A 23,804-nucleotide genomic window follows, 5' to 3' on the forward strand; every position below is an offset into this window, starting at 1 on the left:
CGGCTTTTGAACGCCGATGATTCCGCATGTGTTCATTGAACCATGCGGAATCACCGAGTCCTATACATTGGACAGGAAATATCTTGCGGAGACACTTAGTCTCCGCAAGATACAACATGCTGCGGTCTCGAAAGACGCGCCGCATGTGCGTATACGCAGGGAAGCCGGAGGCATCCCTGTATGCATAGTGGAGATGGGATTTCTTGAAATCCCATCCACTAAGATGTAACATCTGGCCGCTGCGGGTGGGAACATACCCTTAAAGTGCCTTGAAAAAGTATTCATACCCTATGAACTTTTTATTGTTACATTCACAAACTTAAATGTATTTTATGGGGATTTTATGTGATATCCCAATGCAAAGTAGCAAGTATTTGTGAAGAGTAAAAGAAATGATACATGGTTTTGTAATTTCACTGCGAATCTACCTGGGAATCTAAAATGGACGTGGATACAGTTAATTGTAGCAGTGTTTTCGGGTCTTTTATTAACCCCTTTTTTTCCTGCTGGCCACACGCTGGTCGCGAAATTGACTTGCTGTTGATTCGCTTTCCTCCCTAGTTAATGCGTGCGCAAAGCAATCTTGCCTTGCGCACGCGCAGTATGCTTTGCCCAACTGCGGGCAAAGCCGAAAACCATTAGTGCGCTGGCGCCCTATGTCCCGGAAGTATTTCGCTGTGTTCCGGGACATCGTGCTCCGGCGCATGCGCACTAATGGTTTTCGGCTTTGCCCGCAGTTGGGCAAATCATACTGCACGTGCGCAAGGCAAGATTGCTTTGCGCACGCATTAACTAGGGAGGAAAGCGAATCAACAGCAAGTCAATTTCGCGACCAGCGTGCGGCCAGCGGGAAAAAAAGGGGTTAATAAAAGACCCGAAAACACCGCCCATATGACCCAAAAAAGGACCCGCCAAATTCAGGTGACAGGTTCCCTTTAAAGGGAATTTCTCTCCAGGATTTTGCCATCTAATTTGAGAGCAGCGTAATGTAGAGGCTTAGACCCTGATTCCAGCAAATGTCACTTACTGGGCTGCTTGCTGTCATTTTGATAAGCAATTTGTATGTAATCCCTTCTTATGTACAGCACCATGGAATCTCAGTGGTGCTATATAAATAAATGATAATAATAATCGGGTGTGGGCGGGTTATACACAGCTTAGTGTTCAGAGAACTGCTAGAGCTACAGCAGAGAACACAGCGATTTATCAAAAGTACAGCAAGCAGCCCAGTGTATGGCACATCACTGAAATCTGAGTCTCTGGCTCTACATGCTGCCCTTTGACTGGCCAGCAGAAACCTTATGATAGATTCCCTTTAGGTACTAAAATTGTGGCCTGCATCTACCACTTTGGAAAGCTTGCTAAACGCTGATTTTTACAGTTCCATCACAATTCAGCTCCATTAACCGCTTTAGATGTTCCTTGAGGCTGCAGGCGGCACCATAGCATCTGACCCTTATTACTATGGAAACTTTTTTTTGTTCTTTGTTTCTATGTGTGGTCCTTTTGAAGCAACTATTATTTTTTCCATTTACAGATGATAGTTGCGAAGTCCAAGAAAAAATTGGGAACAGATTAAAATCTGCTCTTGGCCATTTGCAAGGTATTTACAAGTACACTCAGTATTGTTGCTCGGAGTAGAAGCTTCTAACTTTTAAGTGCCACATTGTATTTTTATTTTTAGAAGTTTTTCACCAATGTAAAGGCGACCTATTAAGCATGCAGGAGGGTCACTGTAAGGTCTCGCCCCATATCATCGAGAACTTGGGCTTCTTTGTTGAGGTTAGTTCCTTAATGTTTGACTTAAACATTATTCATAATTTGTGTAAAGTTATTGAAAATTAGCTTATCCATTTTATCAGCTAATCCAATAATTTAAAGGAGTCTACACTTTGGCCATACATTTACTTACTTTTGGGCCCTTACTCCACTCTATACTAATGGTTCATGCAGGAGCTATGCACTTCAGAGTAGTGTTCCCACCACTCAATGGAGATCTCTAGACCCTCAACCCTTTAAAATATTTTAAAAATCTAGTTAATGTTAGTTATCCTTTAAATTTCACTCTGATTATTTTTGTGGAAATTGTCGTTTGTTTTTTTTACTTGAGGCTTATTAAATACAGATTCCGTATTTTCAATTTCCATTGACCTTCTTAATCTACACAGGCTTATAGCACTTAAAGGTCTTGCTTTTTTTTCTATTAGGCCATTTCAGTTATTCTCTGGGTATCCGGATATTTTGCTGGTGTCCTCAGGCCATTTAAATCAAATCTTCAAAAAAAGAAAAAGAAGAAAAAGGACAGCTGTGCCACCGTAAGTGTGCATGACTTCCCGGTGACCGTGCTAGTGATTACTGTGCAAATACATATTAATAGATAATCAGACCCCGTCTTTACCAGTTTATCTATAGTGATGTTATGAATTAAGAGGATTTAATTTTTCGATCTTCATTTTGCAGCCATTGTGCTTTATTTTTCTTTAAGTAACAATTGTAAAAAATAATTTTAGCTATAGTGTCTGATTAAAGGGAAACTGTCAGCAGGTTTTTGCTATGTATTCTGAACAGAGCATGAGGTAAGGGTTAAGACACAGGCTTTATTAGCACCAGTAGCTTATCATTGCTGTGACTGACTGGTCAGTGGGCTCTGGTCTGACACGCCCCCTCCTGTGATGGGCAGCTCACTTTTTATGGACTTTGTGCATGTAGAGCTTGGTGTGGGCGAGGGCAGCTTCCTCAGCTCTGCTGCATTTGCTACATCTACCTGTCTGAACTGCTGCACCCAGTAATCTAAGTGACACATGGTTGGAATCAGCTTCTCTTTGCTTACATTACGCTGCTGTCAGGTGAGGTAGAAAATCCTGCTGACAGGTTTCCTTTAAACATAATCTGTTATCAGACCGACCCTTTTAAAGGAGTTGTCCGGTCTAAAAACTAAGTCTGCGGTTGCTTTGTTAGGTCTAAAACTAGAAGTCTCCAGTCACTCTATGTGACTGCAAACTTGTGAAGCCTCACATCACGCGCACTGGAAACGGCAGTCATATGACCAAAAGTATGTGACATGAATACTCCCGGCCACATTCCTACTAGGCTGTTTCCGACCTCATTCACTGCACTTGCATTTAGTGAGGTCGAAATGTGGCCCGAAGTATGCATGTCACATACTCGCAGTCACATGACTGCCGGCAGCGGAGAATCCTTACAGCCCACAGCGAGCGCGATGTGATGATTCACAAGTCTGCAGTCCTATAGTGACTGGAAACTACCACCATATACTAATTAGGGTGTCTCCTGGCCAGACCTTGTGGTGCCCAGTGGCCACAGGAATGCAAGTGGTGCTGGAATTGGCATACACTGCATGCTTTTTTTAAAAAATCCAATCCTTTTTATTGATTTTGATTTTTATCAACAGTTATATACATTATAGTACAAACACAATAAACTTTACAAACCAGTTTCACCCTCTATATAGTCCTATACCTGCCAAGGTATTCCATGCCAAACAGTTATTTTGTCCAAATGAAGATTTTCCCAAAGACTGGTGGCACGTTAATAAATAGAGGGATTATACCAAAGCTAGTATTGGTTGTATGTTCACTATCAACATGTTTACAATCAGAAAATAATTGGTATCTAGATGTCCTCAACATACAATATTTAACAAGCCGAAATAGCCAATCTGTCTAGAACAGTTAACACTGCACGCTTTATAATTAATTTATAAATTCAGAAAACAATTCCGCAGGTATTGTGGTATGTGCAGACGATCAGGATCTGGCAGCGCATGTTCGCTGCATCCAAGGCACTGCCGTCTATTGAATGCAGGTGAATCGCTGAACTGTGTGGATTCACCGTATCCAGTGCATTGTACTGGTGAAATTTCTCTTGCGGAGACACAACGTCTCCGCATGAGAAATAGACATGCTGCTGTCTGGAGTGACGCGCCCCATGTCAGTCTCCGCAGGTAAGCCACGGGCGTCTGTAACATCTGGACGCTGCGGTTTGGAGGCTACACAAGAACACAGCATCCAACCCGCAGCGTTTACTGATAGTCTACACATATCCTTAAAGTGCTGTTTTCAGTACATCGTGATATGAGCAACCTATAAACCATTTATTATTTAATAACTACGCATCAACTTCGGAAACTTTTTTTTGTGCAAATTTTTGTCTTTACAGCCTCCAGTATTCATTAGCTTCCAGGATTATGTTTCTGGGCTGCAAACGTTGCTAACAAATGTGACAGACTATATACGGGAGGTGGAGACCTCTCTGATAGCACTGAAAGTTGAAGATCTCTCCCTTAATAATGTCAATTTTACAGAGGTGGGTTGTACATTCTCATTGTTTAGATAGTGAAGCAAACAAAAAGTAAAGAAAAAAAATATTGATACCATTAAAGGAGTTTTCCCACAAACAAAATTTTAATCAATAGATCTTTGAATAATAAAAAAAATCCACAATTGGATGGTTTAACCCCTTCACCCCCAAAGGGGGTTGGCACGTTAATGACCAGGCCAATTTTTACAATTCTGACCACTGTCCCTTTATGAGGTTATAACTCTGGAACGCTTCAACGGATCTTGGCGATTCTGACATTGTTTTCTCGTGACATATTGTACTTCATGATAGTGATAAAATTTATTCGATATAATTTGCGTTTATTTGTGAAAAAAACGAATATTTGGCGATAATTTTGAAAATTTCGCAATTTTCCAACTTTGAATTTTTATGCCCTTAAATCACAGACATATGTCACGCAAAATACTTAATAAGTAACATTTCCCACATGTCTACTTTACATCAGCACAATTTTGGAACCAAAATTTTTTTTTGTGACAGAGTTATAAGGGTTAAAAGTTGACCAGCAATTTCTCATTTTTACACCACCATTTTTTTTTTAGGGACCACATCTCATTTGAAGTCATTTTGAGGGGTCTATATGATAGAAAATACCCAAGTGTGACACCATTCTAAAAACTGCACCCCTCAAGGTACTCAAAACCACTTTCAAGAAGTTTATTAACCCTTCAGGTGTTTCACAGAAATTTTTGGAATGTTTAAATAAAAATGAACATTTAACTTTTTTTCAGAAAAAAATTATTTCAGCTCCAATTTGTTTTATTTTACCAAGGGTAACAGGAGAAAATAGACCCCAAAATTTGTTGTACAATTTGTCCTGAGTACGCTGATACCCCATATGTGGGGGTAAACCACTGTTTGGGCGCATGGCAGAGCTTGGAAGGAAAGGAGCGCCATTTGACTTTTCAATGCAAAATTGACCGGAATTGAGATGGGACGCCATGTTGCATTTGGAGAGCCCCTGATGTGCCTAAACATTGAAACCCCCCACAAGTGACACCATTGTGGAAAGTAGATCCCCTAAGGATCTTATCTAGATGTGTGGTGAGCACTTTGACCCAACAAGTGCTTCACAGAAGTTTATAATGCAGAGCCGTAAAAATAAAAAATCATATTTTTTCACAAAAATGATCTTTTCGCCCCCAATTTTTTATTTTCCCAAAGGTAAGAGAAGAAATTGGACCCCAAAAATTGTGCAATTTGTCCTGAGTACGCTGATACCCCATATGTGGGTGTAAACCATTGTTTGGGCGCAGGGCAGAGCTCGGAAGGGAAGGAGCGCCATTTGACTTTTCAATGCAAAATTGACTGGAATTAAGATGGGATGCCATGTTGCGTTTGGAGAGCCCCTGATGTGCCTAAACATTAAAAACCCCCACAAGTGACACCATATTGGAAACTAGACCCCCCAAGGAACTTATCTAGATGTGTTGTGAGAACTTTGAACCCCCAAGTGTTTCACTACAGTTTATAACGCAGAGCCGTGAAAATAAAAATTCTTTTTTTTTTTTCACAAAAATGATTTTTAGCCCCCAGTTTTGTATTTTCACAAGGGTATCAGGATAAATTGGACCGCAAAAGTTGTTGTCCAATTTGTCCTGAGTACGCTGATACCCCATATGTGGGGGGGAACCACTGTTTGGGCGCATGACAGAGCTCGGAAGGGAAGGAGCGCCATTTGGAATGCAGACTTAAATGGATTGGTCTGCAGGCGTCACGTTGCATTTGCAGAGCCCCTGATGTGCCCAAACAGTACAAACCCCCCACAAGTGACCCCATATTGGAAACTAGACCCCCCAAGGAACTTATCTAGATGTGTTGTGAGAACTTTGAACCCCCAAGTGTTTCACTACAGTTTATAACGCAGAGCCATGAAAATAAAAATTCTTTTTTTTTTTTCACAGAAATGATTTTTTAGCCCCCAGTTTTGTATTTTCACAAGGGTATCAGGATAAATTGGACCCCAAAAGTTGTTGTCCAATTTGTCCTGAGTACGCTGATACCCCATATGTGGGGGGGAACCACTGTTTGGGCGCATGACAGAGCTCGGAAGGGAAGGAGCGCCATTTGGAACGCAGACTTAAATGGATTGGTCTGCAGGCGTCACGTTGCATTTGCAGAGCCCCTGATGTACCCAAACAGTACAAACCCCCCACAAGTGACCCCATATTGGAAACTATACCCCCAAGGAGCTTATCTAGATGTGTTGTGAGAACTTTGAACCCCCAAGTGTTTCACTACAGTTTATAACGCAGAGCCGTGAAAATAAAAATTCTTTTTTTTTCACAAAAATGATTTTTAAGCCCCCAGTTTTGTATTTTCACAAGGGTATCAGGAGAAATTGGACCCCAAAAGATGATGTCCAATTTGTCCTGAGTACGCTGATACCCCATATGTTGGGGTAAACCCCTGTTTGGGCACACGGGAGAGCTCTGAAGGGAAAGAGCACTGTTTTCCTTTTTCAACGCAGAATTGGCTGGAATTCAGATCGGATGCCATGTCCCGTTTGGAGAGCCCCTGATGTGCCTAAACAGTGGAAACCCCCCAATTATAACTGAAACCCTAATCCAAACACACCCCTTACCCTAATCCCAACAGTAACCCTAACCACTCCTCTAACCCAGACACACCAACCCTATTCCCAACCATAAATGTAATCCAAATCCTAACCCTATCTTTAGCCCCATCCCTAACTGTAGCCCCAACCCTAGCCCCAACCCTAGCCCTAACCCTAGCAATAACCCTAGCCCTATCACTAGCCCTATCACTAGCCCTATCACTAGCCGTAACCCTAGCCCTAACCCTAGCCCTAACCCTAGCCCCAACCCTAGCCCCAACCCTAGCCCCAACCCTAGCCCCAACCCTAGCCCCAACCCTAGCCCCAACCCTAGCCCCAACCCTAGCCCCAACCCTAGCCCCAACCCTAGCCCCAACCCTAGCCCCAACCCTAGCCCCAACCCTAGCCCCAACCCTAGCCCCAACCCTAGCCCCAACCCTAGCCCCAACCCTAGCCCCAACCCTAGCCCCAACCCTAACTCTAGCCCTAACCCTAACCCTAATGGGAAAATGGAAATAAATACATTTTTAAATTTTTTTATTTTTCCCTAACTAAGGGGGTGATGAAGGGGGGTTTGATTTACTTTTATAGCGGGTTTTTTAGCGGATTTTTATGATTGGCAGCCGTCACACACTGAAAGACGCTTTTCATTGCAAAAAATATTTTTTGCGTTACCACATTTTGAGAGCTGTAATTTTTCCATATTTGAGTCCACAGAGTCATGTGAGATCTTGTTTTTTGCGGGACGAGTTGACGTTTTTATTGGTTACATTTTCGGACACGTGACATTTTTTGATCGCTTTTTATTCCGATTTTTGTGAGGTAGAGTGATCAAAAACCAGCTATTCATGAATTTCTTTTGGGGGAGGCATTTATACCGTTCCGCGTTTGGTAAAATTGATAAAGCAGTTTTATTCGTCGGGTCAGTACGATTACAACGATATCTCATTTATATCATTTTTTTTTATGTTTTGGCGCTTTTATACGATAAAAACTATTTTATAGAAAAAATAATTATTTTGGTATCGCTTTATTCTCAGGACTATAACTTTTTTATTTTTTTGCTGATGATGCTGTATGGCGTCTCGTTTTTTGCGGGACAAGATGACGTTTTCAGCGGTACCATGGTTATTTATATCAGTCTTTTTGATCGCGTGTTATTCCACTTTTTGTTCGGCAGTATGATAATAAAGCGTTGTTTTTTGCCTCTTTTTTTTTTTTTTTCTTACGGTGTTTACTGAAGGGGTTAACTAGTGGGGCAGTTTTATAGGTTGGGTCGTTACGGACGCGGCGATACTAAATATGTGTACTTTTATTGTTTTTTTTATTTTATTTAGCTAAAGAAATGTATTTATGGGAATAATTTATTTTTTTTCTTTATTTAGGATATTTTTTTTTATTTTTTTTTTACACACATGTGGGGAATTTTTTTTTAACTTTTTTACTTTGTCCCAGGGGGGGACATTACAGATCATTGATCTGACAGAGTGCACAGCACTCTGTCAGATCGACGATCTGCTGTGCAGGGCTGCATGCTTACCAAGTGTCTCCTCTGAGCAGGCACTCGGTAAGCCACCTCCCTCCCTGCAGGACCCGGATGCCGCGGCCATCTTGGATCCGGGACCTGCGGCGAGGAGGGAGGTAGGAGACCCTCGGAGCAACGCGATCACATTGCGTTGCTCCGGGGGTCTCAGGGAAGCCCGCAGGGAGCCCCCTCCCTGCGCGATGCTTCCCTATACCGCCGGTACACCGCGATCATGTTTGATCGCGGTGTGCCGGGGGTTAATGTGCCGGGGGCGGTCCGTGACCGCTCCTGGCACATAGTGCCGGATGTCAGCTGCGATAGTCAGCTGACACCCGGCCGCGATCGGCCGCGCTCCCCCCGTGAGCGCGGCCGATCGGCTATGACGTACTATCCCATCGAGGGTCAGATAGGCCCAGGTCACCTCGACGGGATAGTACGTCTAAGGTCACAGAGGGGTTAAAGAATAAAATTAATGTTCCTGTGCTGAGATAATCTTATCAATGTGCCCCTGCTGTGTATTGTGTACTGACTGTGTCTGACCGTACAGGGACATGGTCTGGTCATACCACAGCTCCTGGGCAGTGGAGGAACCAAAGAGTATGCAGCCAGGACAGCAGGGGGTCACAGCTGATTATTTTGGTGAGGTAAAACATTCCCCTGCCTGTTTTTAATCCATGTTTTACCTCAAATAATCAGCAGTGATCCCATGCTGTCCTGTCTGTATACTCTTTTTCTTTCCCCCTGCCCAGGAGCTGTGCTATGATCAGACCATGTTCCTGTACGGTCAGACACAGCCGTTACACAGTACACAGCAGGGGCACATTTACAAGATTATCTCGGCACAGGAATTTTTTTTCTTTTATTGCATCCAATTGTGGAATTTATTTTTATTCCAAGATCTATTAATTAAAATGTACTTTGTTAGAAAACCCCTTTAAATATGATTCATTGTTTTATAATCTTCACTGCCAGCAAGTTTTTTTTTTTGGATGATTTTTAACAAATATATATGTTAAAAGTGTAAAATATATCATGCCCCCTATATTAATATATAACCGATGTAATAATTTATATTGGGGGCTAAGACAAGTTTTTGGCTTCTAAGGCTAATTTTCATTCTGTAAAAAACCAACCACAGTATAACGTGCATAGTTGATACATGTCACGTATGCCTTTTGTGTCCATGCATATACCTTTACCAAATCAGCTGAATCGAGAAGACCTCCTATATATGATGGAGCCATTATTGTCTACACTGCCTTTCCCATGTGTTCAGTCTGGATCCTCAGGGAAATCCTCTGAGTCCGAGCAGAATGCTATGTTAGTCTATCACCAGCCCACCAGGAGAACATTCTGAATAATTCCGCACAGCTGTCATACTTTCAGATTTCTTGAGTCAACATGGTGGGTTGCCAGGGTGATTTCTGTTGCTTCTCAGGTTCTCAAAAGAGGAACTTCCTTCCTCAGAATTTCTGACTCTTCTAGCCATTTAGGCACACTCGGAGGTTTCATTCATTCATTCTGTAACTTGGATTCCAGAAGAATATTCTTCGAGCCGTCCTGGCACGCTTGGTCCAAGGCCTCTAAGCCTTTGACATTTTAAAGCAAACTTGACAAATGATTCATGCTGTCCGTAACACAGGCAGCATAAATTGGACACTGGCTGCCTTAGTGCATACGCGTCAATTAATCCTGGGTGTCTCCTGTTTTGACCTAGATTCTGTTTGCTTCTGCATGAGGGTTTAGAGCAGGATGGTATTGTATTCTGAGCTGTCCCTTAGCCCTAGATTGACTAAGCCTTTTGTGGCAATGTGGTCTCGGAAGCTCTTTAGACCTCTTCACCTTTATCCTGACATACTTTTCTCAAAGTCCAGTACTCCAAAGGTCGCTATTCAGCCTTTCTTCTTTTAAGGGTCACGTCTATTATTTTATATTATATCCGGACTCTCTTTAGACAGAGCAAGACCCTTTTTCAAGAAGTCCATCATTGAATCTTCCCCCACAAGACTCGTGAAGCCTTGGAACCTTAACCTTTTCTAGATATGTTACCGACTTCTCCCTTATAGCACTCACTTCTACCTCTTAGAAACTTTTGTAGGGTTTCAGAGCTTTCTGCGTTATCTTCCTTTCTAGTGCATTACCAGCATAAGGTTATCTTGGGTTGGCTGCCATCATTCCTGCCAAAGGTCTTGTTGACCTTCTATATAATGAAGCTGTTGTGCAGCCTACATTTTGCCTTTCCCATCCCAGGGTGTGCACCTTACATTGACTGGATTTGTTCAGTTCAGTTTGTGTCTGTGTTCTGAAAGTCTTTAGGTTTTTGATTTGCTGTTTTTGAACTGACATGCTGCACAAGGATCTAGCATTTTTCAAGTTGATAGATCGGTAACCTTTCATGATGGTGGCCAAAATCCAAGGGAAAAGCTTCTACCTTTCAGGTAACTGCTCATTCCACTGGAGCATTTGCTGTCTATTCGGCAAGTGGGTGTCTATTGCCTCTTTCTTAGTTTGCAAGGCTGTCACCTGCTCCTTATTCTATAAGATTTACATGTGGCTATGCCAGCCCCAGATTCTGTCACCTTCTGGAATGTCTTTAGATCATCCTATGGTGCTGTGTCCCTGAAAAGTTTTGCACTTGACTTTAAAGGGAACCTGTCACCCCCTCCCCCCCCAGGCTTTTGTAACTAAATGAGCCATCTTGTGCAGCACTAATGCTGCATTCTGACAAGGTGGCTCTTTTAGTTATTATTCGTTGCACTGCAGAAGTAATCGCTTTTGAATTTGGTCCCTCATACCTGTGAAATCGCCAGGGAGGCAGGTCTTTCCCCCCCTCATCCAGACGCCTCCCAGCCGTCACTCTGCGAGAAGGGCGCCGCCTCCTCGGCATTATTTAGTTGTCCAGGCCCCTGCGCGGTCATATTCTGCCTTGGGCATGCGCAGTTCCCCGCGGGATCTCGGGCCGCGTGTGCATGCAGGCGCAGTAAACAAGACATCAAGTGATGTCAGTTGTCGGGCAGTGCGAACTGCGCATGCCCAAGGCAGAATATGACCGCGCAGGCGCCTGGACAACTGAATAATGCCGAGGCGGCTGGGAGGCGTCTGGATGAGGGGGGAAAAGACCTGCCTCCTTGGCGATTTCACAGGTATGAGGGACCAAATTCAAAAGCGATTATTTCTGCAGTGCAACGAATAATAACTAAAAGAGCCACCTTGTCAGAATGCAGCATTAGTGCTGCACAAGATGGCTCATTTAGTTACAAATGCCTGGGGAGGGGTGACAGGTTCCCTTTTAAAACTCTTATCTTTTTTAATACATTGGGAGACACACATCCTGCCCTCATTCTTCTTTCACTTTTTTTTTTTTTTTTCTGTTTTCCTTTCCCAGGTCAGGTCTGGTTACTTTTTTGGGTATAAGGCCATTGGGTGGAGTTAGCATTTTTTTTCCACCAATGCTTAGGCTATGTTCTCACATACCCTAGACTCTACAAAGTTTCCACTGCTTTTTGTGCTAAAAATCCATTGAATTTAACATTTCACGCAAAGTGGATGTGATTTAATGAAAACTCCTGCCCCCACTGTCTGTTCTAAGATGCTGTGCATTTTGGTGGAGTTTTTTTTTCCGTTTGAAAAACGTATGTAAAAAAAAAAAAAAGCAGTTGTGTTTTTAAGTGCAGAATCCAAACATTTCCTCCAATCTGCACCAAAAATCATAAACAGTGGAAAACTCATTACCATGCAATAATCAGAGCAAATTGCTATTGCTTATTTTGGTGCAGAAAAAAATGCAGCAATAAAAGAAAATCCGTTTTTTGGATGTGGGAACATGGCCTTAGCTTCTCATTGGTAGGACTTATACCAGTGGAGCTATATGTGCCTCAGAATATTTAACAGAAATACAATTGTGCTGGTCCTTTTTGTCACATCGATTGCTGACTGGTTGTATAAAATGAACCATATAGCAGGAAATGATTCCGCTATTACCTCTTGTTAGTCACACTGTACTCATTTGTCACTAGGAGCATAGTACAAGGCGATCCGTATACCATTTGAATGGTGCTTGTTTTAGGCTTTGATTTTTAAATGACAATATGGCTTCCATTTATAACAGCTCAAGGCACGATGTTAGATCTGTCAAGGTTTCTGATGATCAGTGTTAGGCTGTCCTATATTTGCTGTCAAAAAGTATGAGACGCCCCTATTTGAGAACCCTAGCATGGATGTGAACATTCTTTAATAAGCAGCCTTCGATCCTTTTATTACAAAGTTGGGTTTGCAGTTACCATGTGTTTTGTTAGAATTCCGGAAGTCAGATGAGTTACATCTTGTTTCTGACTCGCGTATCTGTTTAAAAAAAACAAACAAAAAAAAAACGAAAAAAGTGTAAAATGGTTTGATTAAATAGTATGGGTCTGGGTCCTGTCCATTTTTAAAAAGAATATCACACAGACAATAAATGCTGTCATGTGAATATGTGCTTAGGCGTGATTTTTATGTGGTTTGGTGCAGGTTTGAAGGATTAGTGATCAACTGAAAAGTAATAATCCATGAAAGTGTAATTTAAGGATATGTTATTCATTTGTCTAACCTCATGTTGATGTATAACTCTCCTGTTGGTATAATTTTATGCTTGGCATAAATTATAAGCATCTGATGGCTCTAGAAGCATTTGTCTTCCATTTTGATTGGATGTTGCTTATGATCAGTCATCTAGTAAAAATAAAATAAAACTCATCCCCTTTTCCAGCAGTACACTCGTCCTGCCGTTACGTTGGCTTATTTAGAGTATGGCCAATAGTTGTCTCACGGGCGTTATGCACAGGACCGTTCAACAGTGACCTAGAACCACAAGATGCTCGAGATCTGACACTGGGGTTGTTAAACCCCTCCCGACCTTTGACGCCACGTAGGCGTCATGAAAACCCGTGCCAATCCGACCCATGACGCCTATGTGGCGTCATGGAATGATCGCGTCCCTGCAGAGCGGGTGAAAGGGTTAACTCCGATTTCACCCGATCTGCAGGGACAGGGGGAGTGGTGCTTCAGCCCAGGGGGGGTGGCTTCACCCCCCCGTGGCTACGATCGCTCTGATTGGCTGTTGAAAGTGAAACTGCCAATCAGAGCGATTTGTAATATTTCACCTATAAAAATGGTGAAATATTACAATCCAGCCATGGCCGATGCTGCAATAGCATCTGCCATGGCTGGAGACCCCGATCTGACCCCCCCCCCCACTGCCATCGATCGCCCCCCCAGTTGTCCTTTCTGCCCCGTCCTCCTCTCCGCTCCCCTCCGTCCTCCTGTCGGCTCCCCCGTCCTCCTGCCCGCTCCCCCCGTACTCCGATGGCTCCCCCCCTGTCCTCCGATCCACCCCCCATACTCAGATCTCCCCCCCTCATACTTACCGGGCCTCCCGATGCCCGTCCGTCTTCTTCATGGGCGCCGCCATCTTCCAAAATGGCGGGCGCAGTACGCCCGCCGAATCTGCCGGCCGGCAGATGAGTTCCAGGTATATTTTGATCACTGTAATATAACCTATCACAGTGATCAAAATAAATAAAATAGTAAATGACCCCCCCCCCCCTTTATCACCCCCATAGGTAGGGACAATAATAAAAATAAAGAAAATATTTTTTTTTCTTTTTTCACTAGGGTTAGGGTTAGAACTAGGGTTAAAACTAGGGGTAGGGTTAGGGTTAGGGTTATGGCATGTGCACACAGTGCGGATTTGGCCGCGGATCCGCAGCGGATTGGCCGCTGCGAATTCGTAGCAGTTTTCCATCAGGTTTACATTGCCATGTAAACCTATGGAAAACCAAATCCGCTGTGCCCATGGTGCGGAAAATTCCGTGCGGAAACACTGCATTGTATTTTCCGCAGCATGTCATTTCTTTGTGCGGATTCCGCAGCGTTTTACACCTGTTCCTCAATAGGAATCCGCAGGTGAAATCCGCACAAAAAAACACTGGAAATCCGCTGTAAGTCCACAGGTAAAACGCAGTGCCTTTTACCTGCAGATTTTTCAAAAATCGTGCAGAAAAATCTCACACGAATCCGCAACGTGGGCACATAGCCTTAGGGTTAGGGTTGGAATTAGGGCTAGGGTTGGAAATAGGGTTAAGATTAGGCTTGTGGTTAGGGTTACAGATAGAGTTAGGGGTGTATTGGGGTTACAGTTGTGGTTAGGGTTGGGATTAGGGTTAAGGTTGGGATTAGGGTTAGGATTAGGGTTACGGGTGTGTTGGGGTTAGGGTTGTGGTTAGGGGTGTGTTGGGGTTAGGGTTGTGATTAGGGTTATGGCTACAGTTGGGATTAGGGTTAGGGGTGTGTTGGAGTTAGTGATGAAGTTAGAATTGAGGGGTTTCCATTGTTTAGGCACATCAGGGGTCTCCAAACGCAACATGGCGCCACCATTGATTCCAGCCAATCTTGCGTTCAAAAAGTAAAATGGTGCTCCCTCCCTTCCAAGCCCCGACGTGCGCCCAAACAGTGGTTTATCCCCACATATGGGGTACCAGCGTACTCAGGACAAACTGGGCAACAACTGTTGGGGTCCAATTTCTCCTGATACCCTTGCAAAAATAAAAAATTACTTGCTAAAACATAATTTTTGAGGAAAGAACAATTATTTTTTATTTTCACGGCTCTGCGTTATAAACTTCTGTGAAGCACTTGGGGGTTGAAAGTGCTCACCACACATCTAGATAAGTTCCTTGGGGGGTCTAGTTTCCAAAATGGGGTCACTTGTGGGGTGTTTCTACTGTTTAGGCACATCAGGGGCTCTGCAAATGCAACGTGACGCCCGCAGACCATTCCATTAAAGTCTGCATTTCAAATGTCACTACTTCCCTTCCGAGCCCTGACGTGCGCCCAAACAGTGGTTTACCCCCACATATAGGGTATCAGCGTACTCACAACAAACTGGGCAACAAATATTGGGGTCCAATTTCTCCTGTTACCCTTGTGAAAATAAAAAATTGCTTGCTAAAACATCTTTTTTGAGGAAAGAAAAATGATTTTTTATTTTCATGGCTCTGCGTTATAAAGTTCTGTGAAGCACTTGGGGGTTCAAAGTGCTCACCACACATCTAGATTAGTTCCTTGGGAGGTCTAGTTTCCAAAATGGGGTCACTTGTGGGGGAGCTCCAATGTTTAGGCACACAGGGGCTCTCCAAACGCGACATGGTGTCCGCTAATGATTGGAGCTAATTTTCCATTCAAAAAGCCAAATGGCGTGCCTTCCCTTCCGAGCCCTGCCGTGCGCCCAAACAGTGGTTTACCCCCACATATGGGGTATCATCGTACTCAGGACAAACTGGACAACAACATTTGGGGTCCAATTTCTCTTATTACCCTTGGGAAAATAAAAAATTCCGGGCTAAAAATCATTTTTGAGGAAAGAAAAATTATTTTTTATTTTCACGGCTCTGCGTTATAAACTTCTGTGAAGCACCTGGGGGTTTTAAGTGCTCACTATGCATCTAGATAAGTTCCTTGGGGGGTCTAGTTTCCAAAATGGGGTCACTTGTGGGGGAGCTCCAATGTTTAGGCACACAGGGGCTCTCAAAACGCGACATGGTGTCCGCTAACGATTGGAGCTAATTTTTCATTCAAAAAGTCAAATGGCGCTCTTTCCCTTCTGAGCCCTGCCGTGCGCCCAAACAGTGGTTTACCCCCACATATGAGGTATCAGCGTACTCAGGACAAATTGGACAACAACGTTCGTGGTCCAGTTTCTCCTTTTACCCTTGGGAAAATAAAAAAAATTGTTGCTAAAAGATCATTTTTGTGACTAAAAAGTTAAATGTTCATTTTTTACTTCCATGTTGCTTCTGCTGCTGTGAAACACCTGAAGGGTTAATAAACTTCTTGAATGTGGTTTTGAGCACCTTGAGGGGTGCAGTTTTTAGAATGGTGTCACTTTTGGGTATTTTCAGCCATATAGAACCCTCAAAATGACTTCAAATGTGAGGTGGTCCCTAAAAAAAATGGTTTTGTAAATTTTGTTGTAAAAATTAGAAATCACTGGTCAAATTTTAACCCTTATAACTTCCTAGAAAAAAAAAAAATTGGTTTCCAAAATTGTGCTGATGTAAAGTAGACATGTGGGAAATGTTATTTATTAACTATTTTGTGTCACATAACTCTCTGGTTTAACAGAATAAAAATTAAAAATATTAAAATTGCTAAATTTTCAAAATTTTCGCCAAATTTCCGTTTTTTTCACAAATAAACGCAGAAATTATCGACCTAAATTTACCACTAACATGAAGCCCAATATGTCACGAAAAAACAATCTCAGAATCGCTAGGATCCGTTGAAGTGTTCCTGAGTTATTACCTCATAAAGGGACACTTGTCAGAATTGCAAAAAACGGCAAGGTCATTAAGGCCAAAATAGGCTGGGTCATGAAGGGGTTAAAGATGAAATGCCCTAAAATGTGTGAATGTCTAAACTAGTAACGGCTACTGTACGTTTGTAGCCTAAGCTGCACAATAATCATCACCTTTTGTGTCAATTACCATTAACTTTTTTTCCTTAAAAAAAATGTAATTTTTAATGTTTTCTTATTCAGGAAGAAAAGAAGTTTACAAAGCTGTCATCAGACAAGGTTCAGAACAGCTACGTGCACTCATTGCAAGAGGTGGGCGATCTCTTGCGGAAGAGACTCGAAACAATTAAGAAACTAAAACTCTAGAATGTGAATAAGAACGGTCTTTCGAAACATTGTTGAGGTTCTGGCGGTCATCCTAATCCAGAACTTCCCAAGAACATGCATGAAGGACTTCAACAATCTGATTTTCTTTTTTTTTTTTTTAAGTCGTGAATGAAATTTATACAATTTGGTTTAAATTATTGTACATAACGCAGCAGCCGTGGCCTGCACCTGACCACTTTTTATACATGCTCATGATCTTTCAGCAATTAATTTTTCATACCTTTTTCTTCCCCCTTCATGCGAACATGGAAACTCTGTACATGCAGCAATAGTAATTGGCTGAATCCCAATCGTTATTCCCCATCGCTCGATAAATTTTATTTATTTTTTTGGGGGGGGGGAGGGGGCGCTTTATGAAATTCCTTGTTTCTATTTATCTTTTATTACATCAGTTTCTTCACCTAAACATGAACGGAATGGTTTGCAAATGGCCTTCTTTCCCCCTTCCTAGTAGGTGTTTTAAATTATATGACATGATGTGTTTCAAGAGCTTGAAAAATTTAGATTTTTTTTTGTTTTTGTCACTGGCCAGACCACTGAAAAGCTGATATACACATCATCTGGAACATGGGCTTGAAAATGGCTGCCAACTACGAGATTGAGACAAGTAACTCTCAATAAGCCACATATTGAATCTAAAGACCCCCAGAAACAAAGTCAAGGGAACCTACCAGTTATTGACGGGATCTTTCAAATTTCCAGTGGCCAATAATTTTGTTCTCTGGGTGTTAAGCTGCCGCCAAAGAAGACTGGCGGCGACTTTCTCAAGAGTGAGCATAGGAGCTCTCAGTAGAGCTCTGCCAAGCGCCTTTGTATATGGGTGACTCCTAAGGAGATGGCTGTCAGCAGAATAGTTGTTCAGTCGATGGCTATCTAATGTGTATGGGGAACTTCAAACATATTGTTAACCATGTAAAGACCAGAAGAGCTGTCTACCCCATTGTTACAATACTACATCTAATTAGTAAGTCCTAAATTATTAAGAGCTTTAAGCCAGGTCTAGTTTCAGCCATTTTTCCCAGTCGTTCAGGTGCTTTGAAATGTCAAACCTGTGTTCCTTTGCTTTTTATGGCAGAAGACATTTTCACCAATCTTCAGGATCTGAAGTGGCTTTCTCCATTTTGCTAAAGAGATTACATCATTTTGTATGCTTATTTATGCAACCCTGTCACTATCCGAGTGCTGGTGTATATTTATATAAATCTATATGTGGGTATGTATATTTGTATAGTATATAATTATGTACATACACATATGCATACAGACAAACGTATGTAATAAAATGCCAATCTCAGCCCTACGTGCAGATGAAACAACCAGCATGAAAGGAATAGGTTTTGATTTGGGTTGCCGGGTGAGTTACAGACTTTTGCTAATCTTTTACCTGACTGTTTTCACAAACTGTATGTAAGGGTTCAGAGAGCCTGGCAATTGGGATTTTGCCCTATATTACAGACACATTTTGTTAGTGATGCTAGGTGGTTGACAAGAGTATTTTTAAAATAAATCCCTATGTATTACGCACTGTGTCTGACTGACTAAATATTTGCTTTTCAAATGTTCAGTATAATTTTATGGGTTTGAAAATTGCCAACGATGTGGGGGGGAAAAAATCATCAAAATGCAGATTGTAAGAAATTAAAGTGTAAGCATTTGTGGAGTCAGAACTGGAGTTACAACTTGTTAAATTGAATTGTTTTTCGTCCGTCCTTTTACTTTTGTTTGGAGCGTGTTTTTTTAGCTTGTAAACGAGGAAGAAAAATATTGTACAATGATAAAATCTTGCAGGTATTGATGACCTATAACTTTATAGATAGGTACTGTCAAAACCTAAGAGAGGAACAATATGAACATATACCCTGCTGTACTAGCAATAGTACATATAAATAAGTTGGGGTACTTAGTAAATACTGTTTTTGCTATAAAGAAAAAAGTGTGAAAGCCATCCTACTGCGACAAGGTGGACTTAGTCATGACAGTCCTAATTTCTAGTATTAAAACCTCACAATGTGTCAAAATGGACCTTAATGTGAATAAGGGCCGAGCAGGACCGGGGTCCAACTATGGACACCCAAGTATGGGAAGCTATATAAGTATATAATGCCTTTGCCTGATGCCCTTCCTCTGCACTTGATTGTTCGCAGCATGTCTTTTTAGCTTGTAAACGAGGAAGAAAAATATTGTGCAGCGCTAAAACCTTCCAAGTATTGATGACGCATAACTTTAGGTATAGATTGGTGCTGTCTCTAAAGAATGCTTGCCAATCATATGACCTCAATATGGTAAATCTGACCTGAATTTGTATTCTGAAAATGCAATTTTATGCTTCAACATGGTATTGCAATTAGACATATTGCAAACTTGCTACCGCTGTCACTTTTGGCTCTAATATCCTGAGACTTCAAAAGAATATTTACAGCCTCATACTAACAGATTGTGTAGCGCATTGTACCTAGTCAATTACTGCCCTCATACGAAGTACAAGGCTCCATCCACAAGACATTAGTGTGAGGGCTGTAATTGGACTCTGTAAGGCTGAGTTCACACGTTGCAGAACTGCCGCGGAACTTTCCGCGGCAATTCTGCGCCTCCTGCCGCGGGTATATCGCATGCAGAATTAGCATGCATATACCCGCAGAAAACTAGCGTTTTGCAAGCATAATTAGCTTGCAGAATGCTAGCGTTTTCCAAGCGATCTGTAGCATCGCTTGGAAAACTGTTTGACAGGTTGGTCACACTTGTCAAACATAGTGTTTAACAAGTGTGACCAACTTTTTACTATAGATGCAGCCTATGCAGCTGTGCAGCCTGTGCACAAAAAATACGGATTGCATTCTGTTACATAGGATGCTTAATGTTAGCGTTTTTTTCGCGGTTTTATAGCGTTTTTATAGCGAAAAAAACGCAAAAAATCTGCTACGTGTGCACACAGCCTAATGGGGGCAGTAATAGGTTGTCAGTGTTAAGTGAGTCTTTACAATGCAGGACATCCATTTATTTTCTTAGTTTGAGAGCATGGTTAAGGGCATTTACAAATATTTAAAGCTTTTAGTAACTCTTCTGCATAAGTACATGACTTTTAAAAGAAAATTACAGGTATGCTTGTCTTCAGGGAAAATGGGGGATGTTATAACATTGTCCATAGATTAACTTGGCCCATTTTCCAAACCCCATAATTCTTTTCCCTTCCGATTACTAAATACTGTTTCTCAATCAATAGACACAAGTTCACAACCGCCCGTCAGTTGGACCAAAATTATGCCACTGTTGCAATACCCTTATTATGAGAGCTTGATGGGTGACCTGAATAAAATATTTAATAAAAAAAAAAGAAATTTTTCTCAATTAGATGGAAATGGAGTTATGTGAAATGTAAACCTAATGAAAGGTAGGGGTATGACACTCTGACCCTTAAGGCCACGTTCACATGACTGTATAATACATTGCAGCTTCATCCAGGAAACTCTTGCCAATTTTTTTCACCTATTTGTCATCCATATGTTTTGGGTTTTTTTTTATTGCAGCAAGTACTAATTCTTCCTGAAACAGATTTGGTCTCTGTAACTGGTTTTGGCTGCATAGAAATACACACAGCCGCACACTCCGGTCCCGAGTGCCGGGTATTGATGCGAGAGACTCGCGCAAGTTTCTCGCATTGCACTCGCAAGTGTGACCCCGGCCTAATAGAACATCTCTTATCCCAGAAATCCTAAAAAAAAGTTTTTTGTTTTTTTTAATATGGCTATTTAAACCGGACAACCCCTTAATTCATTTTCATGAATAACATTGGAAGCCATGTTAGAGCGCACTTATAAAACAAGCTTGGCATGTTATAGAATCAAACAATTTAAGTGTTTGGCAGACCAAAGACTCATCTGTCAAAAATGTGCTTTTAACTAATGGGGAAATTCCTACATGCATGAAACTTGTAAGTAGAGGTTAACAAATCAAACTGCAGGACTTGGTCCAGCCGCCCTTAGTCTGTGCCCACCAGATGAGAGCACAACCACTTACCGGCTTCCCCGTCACAACGTTACACATGCGTCACGCCTGGGCTACAAATCAGGGAGGTCCAGCAGATAGAAGGAGGTTTCAGGGCTCTAATACGACGGCCACAGATTACTGACATGGCCGCTGGACCTCAGGGTCTTGCAAATGTATTCCCTCATCTCTACAAGGGAAGCATTTCGAAAGAATCCACATAGACAATGGTTTTAATGCTGTGCATTTTCTGTTGTATGTATAGGGGAAATCTAGGTTAACGGCTGCTTTGCTTTTGCTATAGGGTTTTCTTTGTTTGTTCCACCCCCATTGACTTTAAAGAGGTACTCCCATAAAATATTTTATGCCATAAACCTGTGTAAATGTGTATATGATGTAGGGTAAGTGTGTTAATAAACACATTGGTTTCCGGCTCCATTCCGTTCCTCCTCTTGTTCACGTGACAGCGATTTGTAGACTCGTCTGTGTGATCCACCAAGTCAAAATTTCAGTGAGAAGACCAGAGTAGCGCTGGAAATCGGGGAAGATGGAGATCTGTAAATATATTCATGCACATTACATACAGATTTGCACAGGTTTAAGGTATAACAAATTCCACGGAATTGCTTCTTTAAACCAAAAATATGCAGGAAAACAAAAAACTATGTGAAGGAGAAAGCCTTTAGCCTGTTTACTGTTCACAAAAAGATTTTGGAGCACATACTCAAAATCCCTCTTAGGCTACTTTCACACTAGCGTTTTTTGCAATACGTCGCAATTAGTGTTGAGCATTCCGATACCGAGATCCGATACTTTTGTGGTATTGGGTATCGGTATCGAAACAACATTAATGTGTAAAATTAAGAATTAAAATAAAAAATATTGCTATACTCACCTCTCCGACGCAGCCTGGACCTCACCGAGGGAACCGGCAGCGTTCTTTGCTTAAAATGCGCGCTTTTCCTTCCTTCCGTGACTTCACGGCTTGTGATTGGTCGCGTGCCGCCCATGTGGCCGCGACGCGACCAATCACAGCAAGCCGTGACGTAATTTTCAGGTCCTTCTAGGCATTCAGTATTTTAAAATTACGTTCCGGCTTTGTGATTGGTCGCGTCGCGGTCACATGGGCGACGCGACCAATCACAAGCCGTGACGTCACGGGAGACAGGAGACGCGCGCATTTTTAAAATTACGTCACGGCTTGTGATTGGTTGCGTGCCGCCCATGTGACCGCGACGCGACCAATCACAGCAAGCCGTGACGTAATTTCAGGTCCTGATGCCTATTTCTGCATTGAGGACCTGAAATTACGTCACGGCTTGCTGTGATTGGTCGCGTTGCGGTCACATGGGCGGCACGCGACCAATCACAAGCCGTGACGTCACGGAAGGAAGGAAAAGCGCGCATTTTAAGCAAAGAACGCTGCCGGTTCCCTCGGTGAGGTCCAGGCTGCGTCGGAGAGGTGAGTATAGCAATATTTTTTATTTTAATTCTTTATTTTACACATTAATATGGTTCCCAGGGCCTGAAGGAGAGTTTCCTCTCCTTCAGACCCTGGGAACCATCAGGGATACCGTCCGATACTTGAGTCCCATTGACTTGTATTGGTATCGGTATCGGATTAGATCCGATACTTTGCCGGTATCGGCCGATACTTTCCGATACCGATACTTTCAAGTATCGGACGGTATCGCTCAACACTAGTCGCAATGCGTCGTTTTGGCGAAAAAATGCATCCTGCAAAAGTGCTTGCAGGATGCGTTTTTCACCATTGACTAACATTAGCGACGCATTGCCACACGTCGCAACCGTCGTGCGACGGTTGCGCCGTGTTGTGGCGGACCGTCGGCTGCAAAAAACGTTCCATGTAACATTTTTTGCCGCCGACGGACCGCCATTTCCGACCGCGCATGCGCGGCCGGAACTCCGCCCCCACCTCCCCGCACCTCACAATGGGGCAGCGGATGCGTGGGAAAACAGCATCCGCTGCCCCCCGTTGTGCGGCGCATTCACTGCTAGCGTCGGTACGTCGGGCCGACGCTCTGCGACGGGCCGAGTACGACGCTAGTGTGAAAGTAGCCTAAAAAGGGCATTTCCTGAATCTTGACATTTTTCAACCCCCCCCAAAAAAACACCGAATAAAGAAAGAAAAATACACTCACACTAGTGAATATTAACCCCTTCACCACCTTGTGATTTTCAATTTTTGCGCTTTTATTTTTTTGCTCCCTTTCTTTCCAGAGCCATATCGTTTTTATTTTTCCATCAAAATAGCCGTATGAGGGCTCGTTTTTTTGCGGGACGAATTGTACTTTTGAATGACATCATTGATTTTACCATACAGTCTACTGTAAAATGGGGGGGAAAAAGTGCTGTGAAATGGCAAAAAAAAAGGTTCAATTAATATATATTTTTTTTTACCATGTTAACTAAATGCTGAAATAACCACGATTCCCCAGGTCAGTACGAGTACGTAGATACCAAACATGAATAGGATCCAAAGTAAAAAAAATGACACCATTTTCCCGAGACCCTTAGCGTCTCCATTTCTCCTGATCTTTATTGTGCAAATATAAAAACATAAATTCTGGCAGTTTGATTTTTTTTTTCTTGTTACTCTGTTTACCGATCTGATTAACTTACTTTACATTTTGATACGACAT

General features: G+C 42.4%; 1 protein-coding gene across 1 annotated transcript in view; it reads left to right on the plus strand.

Moving 5' to 3' along the window:
- The window catches only part of NAA25 (N-alpha-acetyltransferase 25, NatB auxiliary subunit), a 90,203-nt gene extending 71,523 nt beyond the window's left edge, over positions 1-18,680 (plus strand). Inside the window, exons 20-24 of the mRNA XM_077292506.1 lie at positions 1,538-1,603; positions 1,685-1,782; positions 2,208-2,315; positions 4,180-4,326; positions 17,017-18,680. Coding sequence (XP_077148621.1) covers positions 1,538-1,603; positions 1,685-1,782; positions 2,208-2,315; positions 4,180-4,326; positions 17,017-17,139 — 542 coding nt within the window. The 3' untranslated portion in view covers positions 17,140-18,680. The remainder of the gene's footprint in view (positions 1-1,537; positions 1,604-1,684; positions 1,783-2,207; positions 2,316-4,179; positions 4,327-17,016) is intronic.
- The last annotated feature ends 5,124 nt before the right edge of the window (positions 18,681-23,804 follow it).

This window comes from Ranitomeya variabilis, chromosome 1 (genome assembly GCF_051348905.1).
Source record: "Ranitomeya variabilis isolate aRanVar5 chromosome 1, aRanVar5.hap1, whole genome shotgun sequence".
Taxonomy (NCBI): domain Eukaryota; kingdom Metazoa; phylum Chordata; class Amphibia; order Anura; family Dendrobatidae; genus Ranitomeya; species Ranitomeya variabilis.